The sequence below is a fragment of the Ovis canadensis genome, chromosome 11, assembly GCF_042477335.2.
Source record: "Ovis canadensis isolate MfBH-ARS-UI-01 breed Bighorn chromosome 11, ARS-UI_OviCan_v2, whole genome shotgun sequence".
Lineage (NCBI taxonomy): Eukaryota > Metazoa > Chordata > Mammalia > Artiodactyla > Bovidae > Ovis > Ovis canadensis.
The window spans coordinates 54,798,834-54,812,784 of NC_091255.1; the positions used below are offsets into that span (position 1 = coordinate 54,798,834).

The 13,951-nt window shown below is 37.5% G+C and overlaps 1 protein-coding gene across 1 annotated transcript in view; it reads left to right on the forward strand.

The window, feature by feature from the left end:
* The window catches only part of EFCAB3 (EF-hand calcium binding domain 3), a 493,997-nt gene that overhangs the window by 18,413 nt on the left and 461,633 nt on the right, over window positions 1-13,951 (forward strand). The window contains exons 4-6 of the mRNA XM_069541641.1: window positions 6,750-6,864; window positions 8,806-8,927; window positions 9,894-9,976. Coding sequence (XP_069397742.1) covers window positions 6,750-6,864; window positions 8,806-8,927; window positions 9,894-9,976 — 320 coding nt within the window. The remainder of the gene's footprint in view (window positions 1-6,749; window positions 6,865-8,805; window positions 8,928-9,893; window positions 9,977-13,951) is intronic.

The following is a 13,951-nucleotide window of genomic DNA, read 5'->3' on the forward strand; positions in this document are numbered from 1 at the left end:
CCGAGGATGAGATGGCTGGATGGCATCACGGACTCGATGGATGTGAGTCTGAGTGAACTCCGGGAGTTGGTGATGGACAGGGAGGCCTGGCGTGCTGCAATTCATGGGGTCGCAAAGAGTTGGACACGACTGAGCGACTGAACTGAACTGAACTGAATGTCAGGATTGAGTTAACTTATAGGACACCATCTGGTGTCACAGAGAATTGCTTAGTGGGGGCAAACCCCACACACATTTGGGGTCAGATGTGAGTGTAATGGTAGTGTGACACTAAAGGAGAAAAAGAAGGAAGATTGATTTTTCCCTACATAGTTGTGTATCACATTTATTGATTTTCCTATCTTGAACCATCCTTGTATCCTGGGAATAAATCCCATTGATCATGGTAACTCATCTTTTTAATGTACAGTTGAACATGGTTTACAGATACTTTGTTGAGAGCTTTTGCATCTGTGTTCATCAGGAATATTAGCCTGATATTCTTTTCTTGTAGTGTCCTTGTCTGGCTTTGATATTGGTAACGCATGCTCCATTGCTTTAGTTGTGTCCTACTCTTTGCAACCCTATGAACTGTAGCCTGCCAGGCTCCTCTGTCCATAGGATTTTCCAAGCAAGAAAACTGGAGTGGGTTGTCATGCCTTTCTCCAGGGAATCTTCCCTGACCTCGGGATCAAATACACGTCTCCAGCTTCTCCTGCATTGCAGATGGATTGTTTACTGCTGAGCCACTGGGGAAGCCCATTGGTAATGCTGTCTTCATAAAATGAGTTTGAAAGTATTCCCTCCTCTTCAGTTTTTGGAAAGAGTTTGAGAAGAATTGGCATTAATTCTTCTTTAAATCTTTAGTAGAATGCACGAGGAAGGCTAACTGATTCTGGACTTTGTTGAAAGGTTTTTGATTACTGATTTAATATCTTTACTAATAATTGGTCTGTTCAGATTTTGTACTTCTTCATAATTCAATCTTGGTAGGCTGTATTATTTTAGGAATTTATTTCTTCTAGATTATCTAATTTATTAATATATAATTGTTCATAGTAGTTTCTTATGATCTTTACTATTTCTCTGTTATCAGTTGTAATACCTCCTTTTTCATTTCTTATTTCACTTATTTGAGTTTATCTCTCAGCACCCCCTACCCCATTTTGTTTTTGATGTCACAGTTTACATCTTTTTATATTATATATCTATAAGCAAATTGTTGTGGTTATAGTTATTATTCATACTTTGGTCTTTTCACATTTATACTAAAATTGTATGTGATTTACCTCCACCATTACAATAGTGGTACACCATTATACACCTTGGATTTCCCAGGTGGCTCAGTGGTAAAGAATCCATTTGCCAGTGTAGGAGATGAGAAGACTTGGGTTCAGTCCTTGGGTTGGGAAGATTCCCTGGAGGAGGAAGTGGCAACCCACTCCGGTATTCTTGCCTGGAGCATCCCATGGACAGAGGAGTCGGGTGGGCTACAGTCCATACGATTGCAAAGAGTCAGATGTGAATGAGTAACTGAAAGAAGTCAGAAAGTGAAGTCACTCAGTCGTGTCTGACTGTTTGTGACCCCGTGGAGTGTAGCCCACCAGGCTCCTCCGCCCATGGGATTTTCCAGGCAAGAGTACTGGAGTGGGTTGCCATTTCCTTCCCCAGGGAATCTTCCCAACCCAGGGATCGAACTCAGGTCTCCTGCACTGTAGGCAAATACTTTACCGTTTGAGCCACCAGGGAAGATGAGTGACTGAGTACATTACAATATTAGAGTATTCTGAATTTGACTATATATATATATATATTTACCTTTACCAGTAAAATTTGTATTTTCATATGTTTTCATGGTACTAATTAGCATACTTTCTTATTAGCTTGCAGAACTCCCTTCAACATTTCTTATAAGGCCAGTCTAGTGGTGATGAACTCCTTCAGCTTCTGTTTGCCTATAAAATTCTTTATCTCTCCTTCAGTTCTGAATACAGCTTTAAGGGGTAGAGTATTCTTGGTTTTTTTCTTTTTTTCTTTCTTTTCTTTTTTTTTTTCTTTTTGAATATATCATCTCTCTCCCTCCTGGCCTGCAAGATTCTTGCTGACAAATTTGCTGATAATTAGGTGGGAGTTCCCACTATTCCACTGAGTTAGAGGAAAAAGATGAGACAATTATTTCTAGGCCACCACAATAAGGGGCTTCCCTGGTGCTGCTAGTGGTAAAGAATCTACCTGCCAATACAGGAGACCTAAGAGATGCAGGTTCAATCTCTGGGTTAGGATGGTCCCCTGGAGGAGGGCATGGCAACCCACTCCAGTATTTTTTCCTGGAGAATCCCATGGACAGAAAAGCCTGGTGGGTTACAGTCCATAGGGTTGCAAAGAGTCAGATGTGACTGAGGTGATCTAGCCTGTGTGCACAGCACACCACAATAAAGCTTGTTACCTAGGAAGAAATGGAACATAGTAGGAGTGTTTCTTTCCTTTCTTTCATTAGTATTATTTAAAATGGTTAATACCTGGGGAGACACAATGTACCTAAGGAATGCAATATGAGAGAAATGTTTTTAGTTATTTGTTATTTATATCAAATCATTCCTATTCCCTAAAAGATTTGAGTTATCTTGTAATTGAAAGAACACAGTTATACTTTTAAAAATGATAAAACATAAAAGGTGATGTAATGAGGTAAAAGTCATAATTATTCTAGAAATATGAAAATCAGTTTCAGTAAGGATATATGGAAGGAGATGGGGGATATAAAGCAGCAGTATGCTGTAGGTTGTGATTAATTCATGTGTCATGAAATCAGCTTAAGAGGTAGCTACTAGTAGTTTTCTAAAAAGAAATTAGACTAGAATCGAAGACATTATAGTGCTTTTCATATAATAAGGATAAGTATTCTTTTGTGAAATTGTTTCATTTCTCTCTTTGTATATGGGTGTTACATCTCAATAGGAAATGTATTTTATACCCTGGGACATAGTCAAAGTAAAGTCACTGTCTTGTGAGGGGAGGACTGTCAAGGGGACTGACCACAGGGCATCTTCAGTGGGGATAAGAGCAAGGTAATAGGGCTCTCAGGGTAGAAGTTTAGGGATTGGATTTAAAGGGGTATAATGTCAAAAGGGGGCTTCCCACCTGGTGCAGTGTAAAGAATCTGCCTGCCAATGCAGGAGATTCAGGAGACATCAGTTTGATCCCTGGGTCTGGAAAATCTTTTGGAGGAGGAAATGGCAACCCACTTCAGTATTCTTGCATGGAAAATTGCTTGGACACAGGAGCCTGATGGGCTGTAGTCCATGGTTCAGAAAGAGTCAGACACAGTTGGGCGACTGAGCTTGCTCTCAATGTCAAAAGATCAAGGTACCTACTAAGAAAGGGGAGTAGGCTGCATGATAAAAATTTCCCTTATGTCACGGTTTTGCTTAGTGCTAAAGTTATCTAAAGATGTTGTAGACGCAATCCAGTCATTTTTCTATGTATCACCTAAGCAGCCCTTGCATAGCAGATTACTCTAAAAGAAAGGAATCATTTCTGCTAAAGAGTTTTTAGTTTTACATACAAGGAAGAATAAGGTGTTACTTCTAAAGTACTAAATTACAGCTCAGTTGATATGAGTTCTGGGTAGAAGCAAGCCAATGAGGTATTGCCATAATGGTTCACAATTTATTCTCTGTGTTAGAATCTAGTATCTTAAAAAAAAAACAAAACCCTAGTATCTTAAAAAAATTCCAAATATCAGCTCAGTCTCCAAAATAATTAAATCACAATTTTGGGGGATTGGACGCAGGCATCAGAATTTTTTGAAGCTCTCAGGTGATTCCATTGTGCAGACAAGTTTGGGATCTAGTTTATCTCAGAATCATTCTTGGTCTACAAGATCCCAGAGCACAAAATAAATTTAGGATTGTCCTTGAAATTGAGATCTTTGGATTACTTAAAGCAAAGAATGAAATTTCCAAAAGCTCTTCTTTTTCAAATTCATTTCAGGGTTATTTTATTGATCTCACTATTATATAGTTTATGGAGTATTTATTTGTGTTACAAAAGTTCTTGACAATTCAATAAGAAGAGGAAGGAAAGAGGCATAAACATAGAAAACCAAGAAATAAGAAAGCAGAGTGATTGCTAAAAAGTAGTTCAGAATCTAGCTTGGACTTTAAAGTACCATTTCTTATTGAAAGGAACCATTTCTTTGGAGAAATGTGTGATAGCAGGTCTGGGAAGGGAAGTGTACAGATGAGCTTGGAGCATCTTGTCTTCCAGAAATGAGGAAACTAAGACTGCTACCAGAGATGAATCAGGAGCCCACTTGAAAAGGCTGTCAGCCCTTCCCAACACACATTAGAAAGTTAAAAGCATCATAAGAATAAAATTTCAGGGAATTAAAGTGAATTTAATATATTTAAATTAGTGTGTTCACAATGATATAAAAATCATTTTGTCATTGTTAAAGATTCAGTTCAGTTCAGTTCAATCACTCAGTCATGTCCGACTCTTTGCAACTCCATGGACTGCAGCACGCCAGGCCTCCCTGTCCATCACCAACTCCCGGAGTTTACCCAAACTCATGTCCATTGAGTCGGTGATGCCATCCAACCATCTCATCCTCTGTTGTCCCCTTCTCCTCCTGCCCTCAACCTTTCCCAGCATCAGGGTCTTTTCCAATGAGTCAGTTTTTCTCATCAGGTGGCCAAGGTATTGGAGTTTCATCTTCAGCATCAGTCCTTCCAATGAACACTCAGGACTGATTTCGTTTAGGTTGGATCTCCTTGCAGTCCAAGGGACTCTCAAGAGGCTTCTCCACAGTTCAAAAGCATCAGTTCTTCGGCGCTCAGCTTTCTTTATAGTCCAACTCTCACATTCATACATGACTACTGGAAAAACTATAACCTTGACTGGACGGACCTTTGTTGGCAAAGTAATGTCTCTGCTTTTTAATGTTGAAGGTTACAGGTCAGCAAAGTCACTGTTATGGAAAGTGATAAATAAGGGGAAAGCAATGAATGATCTTGCCTTTCTGAACTGTACCAAAGGGTAAGCAAATAGTACATGAGAGAAAGTTTCTGTTTATGGAAATATTTTAGCTAATGAGTGAAGAAGGAATGATACTAGATTTAGAATGTAGCCATTTTGTAGTCCCTGATGATTTACTGCAGATAGTTATTAATAAGTAGCTGCTAATATCACAAATAGAGAGTCACTTGGACATTATATGCTTCCTGATGGGAAAATACCATCACCTATATAACCCCTTCCAACTACCCTCTAAAAAAGTAGAGTGTTAATCACATCAAGTCTTTAAACTCCTACAATCTTGGCAATAAAATCAGCAAAATCTAGACTGTGAAAAATCTATAAGACAACTGGCAGTAATGATGATAATGATAATAAAAGACATGGGGGAAGAACCTATAGGTGGAAAAAGATCTAAAAGACATGTCAGCCAACTGTAATGTGGGGACCTTATTGAATCCCGATGTGAAGTGTTAAAAAATTTTGACACTTATGAGATAATTGGATATTTAAATACAGGTTCAGGTGTATTTGATGATATTAAGACATTATTGGGGATTTTTGGCTTCATAACTGTGTTTTAAATACGTTTTTAAACGTATTTAGCTAAAATATTTCCATAAACAGAAACTTTCTCTCATGTACTATTTGCTTACCCTTTGGTACAGTTCAGAAAGGCAAGATCATTCATTGCTTTCCCCTTATTTATCACTTTATCAACACCTTAGACTACGTGGTGTTGCAGAAGCTGCCACCTCTTTCCCTCTCTTCTTTACTTATATTCAGACTTGCATTGTGGCCTGTCTGCTCTCCTAGATTTCTTTCTTGTGTTCCCTACACAGGCATTTCTCCTAATAAAATCCTGCTTGCATTATTAACTCTTTCTTGGTGTCTATTTCTTGGATTATTTGGACTAACACATGGAGTGACTTTAGACAATTACTTCATCTTTGAATCTGTTACTTCATATGTAAAACAGTTAATAATACCTGTTACATGGATGCTATAAGAATGATTAACTATGATCATGCTTGAAAAGCTCTTAACCCCATGCCTACAAATATGATGCTTAAAAAATGCCACTTTTATTCCCTTTCCCATCTTCTTTTTTCCTTTGAAAAGTTCCTAGCAATGGGTTTAAATCACATTCACCTATGCCATGTGACCTGTAGCATTTGGGAACAAATGAAGTTTTAATGTAATAAAATTGTCTTAATTATAAATTAAATTAATTATAATTATTAATTATAAACTTAATTATAAAATTGTTTTAATTATAGTCCTTCCTTCTTCTCATTAACTGCTCCTCAATTAGGGGGAAGTCTTACTTTCCATACTCTCTGAAATCATTGATCTGTTTAATAATGTGAGTTGAAAGGGAAAAATAGCTTTGAGGGGAAATCTTATTAAGCTTTGTGTGCTAGCTTTATTACTTTCTTCAATTAAAAAAAATACATTTTTAAAAGAAAAAACACCTTGAAGAAATGTATATAAAAATCCTATGGATGAAACAATGTGATACTGGAATTTGTTTTAAAGTAGTAAGTAATGAGAGCAGGGATAAGAATATAGATGAAATAAGATTGTTCATTATTGAAGCTGGGTAGTGGGTCATTACTGAAACATGGGGAGATCATCACATTATTCTGTCTACTTTTGTCTATGTTTGAAAATTTCCATAAATAAATGATGAAGAAGAGTCAAGAAAAAAAATCAATTCAGGAATTACTCCAATTTTCTGTGCAATTTAGGTATGAAACATCAATGTTCCTACTCGGAGAAGAAAGATCCTCTGATTTTTCAGAAGGAAAAAAAGGCAGGAGGAAGAAGAGTTTACAAGTACAATTGCGTACTAAAAGAACTGAGGTAAATAAAGATTTGCAAATATTTTTGCTTTGCTTTCAAGTATTTTATTTAGCCCTCAAATATTCCATTACATTTTAGTCCAAGTATTGAAATGTCATAATCTTAAAAATTTCTTCTTCTTCCAGCTCCTTTACCCTATTGCTCCTGCACCTTCCCCTCTTTCTTCTCTTCCTCCTTTAAAAATATCAATAGAACATGGAACCTTTCGAGAAGAATGTTAATTTTCCCCCTTTATCCATCAGACCAGTATTTTTAATTATTATGCTCTCTGTTAATGTTTCTGCTGTTGTAGCAATGACTCTGGCATTCCTTGGCATTTGGCAGCATAAATTCAATCTTGGCCTTCATGTTGCTCTTCATATGGCCTTCTCCTCCGTGTCTATAGTTCACACTTTTCTCTTATAAGTACATCATTGTATATTTCATCTTGAGGTCTTTAACTTGAGATTACACTGTAAAGACGATTTCTGCAAATAAGGTCACATTCACATTTTCCAGGGATTAGGATATAGATATCTCTTGGTGGGGTTATGCAACTTACTACATTCACTGTATGATATATTTAAGTATATATTCCTTTGTTTCGATATTTGTTTGCTTCCTGAGGCTGAGAAAATTTGGAAAACTCAGCAGTGGCCATAGGAATTTGGTGATGGAGAGGGAGGCCTGGCATGCTGTGGTCTGTGGGGTCACGAAGAGTCGGACATGACGGAGCGACTGAACTGAACTGAACTGAGGCTGAGAACACATGTCTTCAACTCTGGAAAATTCGAATCCATTATCTTTAGACTATTTTTCCCCCTCCAATCTCTTTATTTTGTTGTTCTGTATCTTCTATTAGATGTATGTTAGACCTTATCATTTTGTTTTCTGTGTTTTTTAACATTGCTTCATATTTTTGATCTTTTTCTATTTTGTTTTGAGTAATTTCTCCCATCTACTTTCTTGTTTACTTTTCTTTTTTCCAGCTGAATATAATCTGCAGTTTAACCTATCTATTGAAATTTTAATGTCTATACATTTTAGAAGTTTTATTTAGTTCTTAAAATTTGCCTTATATTATTTGCTTATGTCCCATAATTATTTCAGGATTGATATTTGGTAAATCTAGATATGAAGTCATTGGGGGATTGAAATCTTCTGTTGTTTTGTTTGATTCTCACTCATTAACTCATATTCCTGTCAGTCTTGTATGGTTTGAGAGTCCTCTCTGGATCCTGTATGGTCTTTAAAAGTCAGTGCTCTAGTGAATTCCTTGGAGGTCCATTGGTTAGTAATTGGGTTTATACTGCAGTGGGCCCAAGATTCAAATCCTGACTGGGGGACTAAGATAGCAGCCAAAAAAAAAGCAAAAAAAGTCAAGGCTCTAGGTTCCTTCCATAAAGCCATGTGAAATTGAAGACACCTCGAATTCAGTTCTTATTTTCTAAAGTGACATTTTTCTATCTACCTAAGCTGTTTACCATTTTTGAACTAGTTTATACATGCAGTGTTATTTTTATCAGTGTTTATGGTAGTTTTCTTAACCGTAAGAATAAAGCAAACTTACCTGTATTATTTAAATAACTGTGTTGATTCTTCACATTACTTTACTTATATAGTCAAAACGTGTATATGTAGCCTAGAGATTGATAGTCTTGTCTTCGCTATACCATAGATTTGCCATCTTTTATAAAATACATTACTATAAATCGACACATTAATTATGAGATGATGTTGCATACTTAAGAAAAATGTGGCTTTGCCAAAGAAAATGATGTAGTTTATTTAAAATTTTAGTATTATAAGCTGTCATTTAATTACAAAAAGTAATTTTATATTAGAAGTATAGTTAAGTGAGGAGCCTAGGTATGATGATTAATCTTTTAAGGGGTTTATTGTTCAAGAATGCCAGTTTACAAATGTGATCTGAGACACAGATATTCTTGTATTTGGCTCTAGGTTTCTCCTTTGTCTGTGAAAGAGAAGATGACTAGAAAAGAAAGCTCTTTATGCAAATTGCCAAGTCAGTACAGCATTCACAAGACTTTGTCACCTCTTGATAGATCTCCCTCAGTTATTCGGTATTTAAATCATCGTATTCTTTTTAAATGTTGGATTCAGATTTGGGATTTTTCTACAACATTCATTTCTCCCTTCTACAGAAAGTATGGCAAATAGTTTGTGCTAACTAAGACTGCTCTTAGGAAGGCTGGCATGGCACTAAGAGCCCTGCATGTGGAATTGAAAGACTTAGAGTTGAGTCCTGATCAACCTCACATGCTGGTTTAAACTCATAGAATTCACTTTGTATTTCTGGGCCTCAGTTTCCACATCTGTGTAAGAATCTTGTACTAGATGGACTCTTAACATTTTTTCTAACACCAACATCCTGTGATTTCCACTTTATGGAATCAGATGAATCATCTTTTTAAGATGTTTTTATCAACAGGTTATGGGATCTGAGATTCTTTGACTGTTTAAAGATATTCTTATATATCTTATAATGTCGTTAAATCCTGTCCGACTCTTTTGTAGCCCCATGGACTGTAGCCCACCAAGCTCCTCTGTCCTTGGAATTTCCTAGGCAAGAATACTGGATTGGTTTGCCATTTCCTTCTCCAGGAGATCTTCCCCACCCAGGGATTGAACTTGCATTTCCTGGGTCTCCTGCATTATAGGCAGATTCTTTACCTGCTGAGCCACCCAGGAAATCTTATAATAACTTTCTATAAATTTTGTTGTAAGTTGAATTAGGAATAGGAAAAAGTGGACCACAGCCAAGAGATATTATTTATTGACCAGGGTAAATCTGTTCCATAGAGATATACCTAAAAGAAGTGAGAATTCTAGGGTGAATAATATGTAATAACTGATTATCACTTGGACAGTTTTTAAAGAAAGGTTCTTATGGAGTGTAAGAGACTGGAGAATTTCAGGCTAAATTTTAATGGCAAAATACTATATATCACAAAGTGACATAAATGTTTTGTGGGTTTTTTGTTTTATTTTTGTTTTCTTGCTTTCTGATATGGCTGTTTCTTTGACAGGAAAGATGAAAGACTTTCTAACCTTTACCAGACACTGTATGATGAAGTACCTGAAGGACGCTTTTACTCAGAAGAATTAAGTGGTAATAATAGGTTTCAGAATTTCTTGAATAAATTTCCTGATTATGTGTTCTGTGTTCTCAAAGAGACAATCAAGTTTTTTCTTTCCAATTTTGATGGCTTTCTAAAGGGATGGGTTTTTTTGCTTGATAGTTTTTTTTTTTTTTTTTTTCCTTTCAGTATTTTCAGTATATCATCACATTCTCTTCTGGTCTGAAAAGTTTCTGTTGAAAAATTTGCCAGTGGCCTTATGGGATTCTCTTGTCTCTTTTCTCTCCTTGCTTTCAAAGTTCTTTCTTTGTTCTTGCCTTTTGACAGTTTAATTATAAAGTGTCTTTGTGTAACCTTATTTGGGTTCAAACTATTTTGGGATCCTCTAGGCCTCTTCAATTTGATGTCCATTTATCTTCCTAAGTTTGGGATGTTTTCAGCCATTGTTGTTTTAAATATATTTTCTGTTTCTTTCTTTTTGTCTTCTCTTCCTGGAATTCCTCCTGTAATGCAGATATTGTTTCTTCTGATTGTGTCCTATAAGTCTTATAGGATCTCTTTGCTCTTTTTTCCTTTTTTCGCCTGGGTAATTTTAAGTGTTCTTTCTTTTAGATTCTTTCTTGGTGTGGTTCAGTTTGTTTTTAAAGCTATTTAATTTTCCCATTCAGTTGGCTATATTTTTCAGTTCTAGGATTTCTTTTTCTTTTCTTTTTTAAAAATATTTTCTGTTTCTCTGTTGAGCGTCTTGTTTTTTGGCTGACAGTTAATAGATTTCCATTTGTTTAGGGCCAGTTATTGAAACTTTATTAGTTTTCTTTGGTAGTGTCACATTTACATAATTATTCATTATCTTTGATTCCTTATGTTGGCATCTACATTTGAGTAAGTGACCTTCTTTTCCAGATATTACTGGTTTGCTTTAGCAGAGACAGTTTTTCACCAATCAGCTTAGTTTCTGTTTCTGGATGTGTTAACTGGCAATGTCCTTGGGAAGGTGAGTCTTGCTATCAGAGTCTATTTTGGGGCTAGGCCACTGCTCATGTTCTAAGGTTGGGGAGGGGATGCACTGGTTGAGAACAACTGGCTAGAACTTCTGGTTCATCCCCTAAATGAAGCTATAGGAAAGGTTCTGTGTTGCCTGGGTTCTCTGGTCATTCAAGACTGGGTACTCTGCTCAGTAGTAGGCAGGGCTATGAATTAACTTTTGAGCTTTGAAAGGCAGTAGAACTGGTCCCAAAGGAATGCACTTCTTGTTGTTTAGAAATCTGAATCAGGCTAGACAGCACTGAGTTTCCTGGTTAGATGCCCCAGTTTTGCTCTGTAGACAGGGAAAACCCTGGGCTGGGCTATCTGTTCAACTGTTACTGTAAAGAGGGCTATAGGATGGGTTATACAGCTCCCCGTGTGCTCTGGTTAAGTCTCCTGGTTAGGCAGGTTAAAGGCTGTGTTCAGCAGTGTGTTGGGATTATGAATTAGTTTCCTTGCTGAGCAAGGCACCATACAGGCCCGAAGACCTGCAAGGTTAGTTTGGGTATCAATTTGGGCAGAAATATGCACCAAGTTCTCTGGTCTACTGATTTACCATCCTGTCTGCAGACAGGTAGGGCCAGCAGTGGGATTCTCTCAAGTGCCATTGTATACAGATTCTCAGGAGTTATGGTTAGGTTTCTTGGTCAAATTGGACTGGAGCCTTTATTCAGTTTTCGATGGGGTTATAAATTACTTATTTGCCTGGTTGCGACTGAAGAAGGATAGGTCCCCAGGGCTGGCAAAGCTCTTTGTTTGGAAATCCAATCAGACAGATCTCTGCACCAAACTCCCTGGACAGACAAGGCCACCATCTTGGCTTTAGAGATGCAGAGTTGCTGGTTGGGTTTTCTGATCAAATGCCAAAGTAATAGAGGCTTCAGAGTGGGCTACTGAGATTCCCAGGAGCTCTGTTTAGGATTCCTAGTTAATAGGATTGGAGTTTATATTCAGCAGAACAGGCTCCAAGGCTGATAAGACTCTTGTTTGGGGAGTTAATCAGGTAGATCTGTACACCCTGGCTAGCTGCAGTTGCTGGCTTGTTTCTGCAAACAGACAGACCCACTATCCAGGCTGCCTGCTCAAGTACTGCTGGGCCAAGTCATTTCCCAGGTGTTCAGGCCAGGCTTCTTGGTCAGGTGGGGCCAGAAGCTCCATTCAGCAGTGCACTGGGCTGTGAATTACTTCCTCTCTTTGGGTAAGCAGGAGAACCAGCTCCAAGGCTGGAAAGGCTTTTTGTTTGTGGTCTTGACTCAAGCAGACCTGTGTCCCAAGTTCCCTGGCTAAAGTAGGGCACTGACTTTTTCTGTGGATGACCAGTTCTGCTTTCCAGACTCTCCATTTGAGGATTGCTGGGCTGCATAGCTTCCTGGGTGTTTTGGCCAGGCTTTCTGGTCAGGCAGAACCAAGAGATGGAGATGTGAATTAGCTCCCTTGTCTAGATGGAGTATTAGAACTGACCCCAAGTAGCTTTCCAGGTATTCTGGTCAGCCTTTCTTGAAAGGCAGGGCCACATATCTTTAGTGTCTTTAAAGACATCTTTAGTGTCCAAGTGGTTGATTAATGTAATACTCATACAATACTTTTTAAAACTAATTATTTTACTTCAATTTCTCTCACCAACCCTAATGTACACAATTTGATCATTTTATAATGTTGAAACCTTAGACTTTAATGTCTTGTTCTCTGTTCACAGTCTCTTATACTTGTAGTTCTTTTTATTTTGCAATTTTATTTCATAGACTACCTCATTTGGTGCCCCTGTGAATATATGATTTCCAACCTGAGCTGCCTTTAGCACCAGTTGGTATTCCCTTTTGTTTTGATCATATCCCTCTCCTGTTTCTTCCTGTACTTATTTCACATCTTCATTGCTCTCTTCAAATCTTCAATCCTATCACATAGTCCTTCAGTTCTTAAGAGGTGACATTGCTTTTTCATAGAGAGTTAATAAAGACTGTTTGGGAGAATCTTCCTGAACTCCTTGACTATAAACAAAATCTGTATTGTCTCATTGAGAAAGAGTCGCTTTCACAAGACCAATCCTTTCACTTCTCTTTTTTTCAATTTTATTTTCTTCTGCTTCCTTAGAGATTATGCTCTGTTAGCTTTATACTCTTTCAGAGAAGCTTATTGAAAGAGCTGTATTCGTTAATTACTATTTATTTCCTGTTGTTCAGTTGCCCAGTTGTGTCTGACTCTTTGCAATCTCATGGACTGTAGCACGCCAGGCCTCCCTGTCCTTCACCATCTCCCGAAGTTTGCCCAAGTTCATGTCCATGGCATTGGTTATTACTTCATCCAGGCTGAAGTAATGGAACTGGATGCCATGATGTTAGTTTTTTTTTAATATTTAGTTTTAAACCAACTCTTTCACTCTCCTCCTTCACCCTCATCAAAAGGCTCTTTAGTTCTTCTTCATTTTCTGCCATTTAGCGGTATCATCTGCATATCTGAAGTTGTTGATGTTTCTCCTGCCTATCTTGATTACAGCTTGTAACTCATCCAGCCCAGCATTTCTCATGATGTACTTAGCTTATAGTTAAATAAACATCAGACAACCCTGTCATAGTCCTTTCTCAGTTTGGAACCAGTTTGTTGTTCCATGTCCATTTCTGACTGTTGCTTCTTGACCAGCATACAGATTTCTCAGGAGACAGATAAGATGGTCTGGTATTCCCATCTCTTTAAGAGCTTTCCATAGTTTGTTATGATCCACATAATCAAAGACTTTAGCACTATCAGTGAAACAGAGGTAAATATTTTTCTGGAATTCCCTTGCTTTCTCTATGATGCAGCAAATGTTGGCCATTTGCTCTCTGGTTCCTCTGCCTTTTCTAAACTCAGCTTGGACATCTGGAAGTTCTTGGTTCAAATAAGGCTGAAGCCTAGCATGCAAGATTTTAAGCATGATGTTACTAACACAGGAGATGAGTGCAAATGTCCAAAGGTTTGAACATTCTTTAGTACTGCTTTAGTAT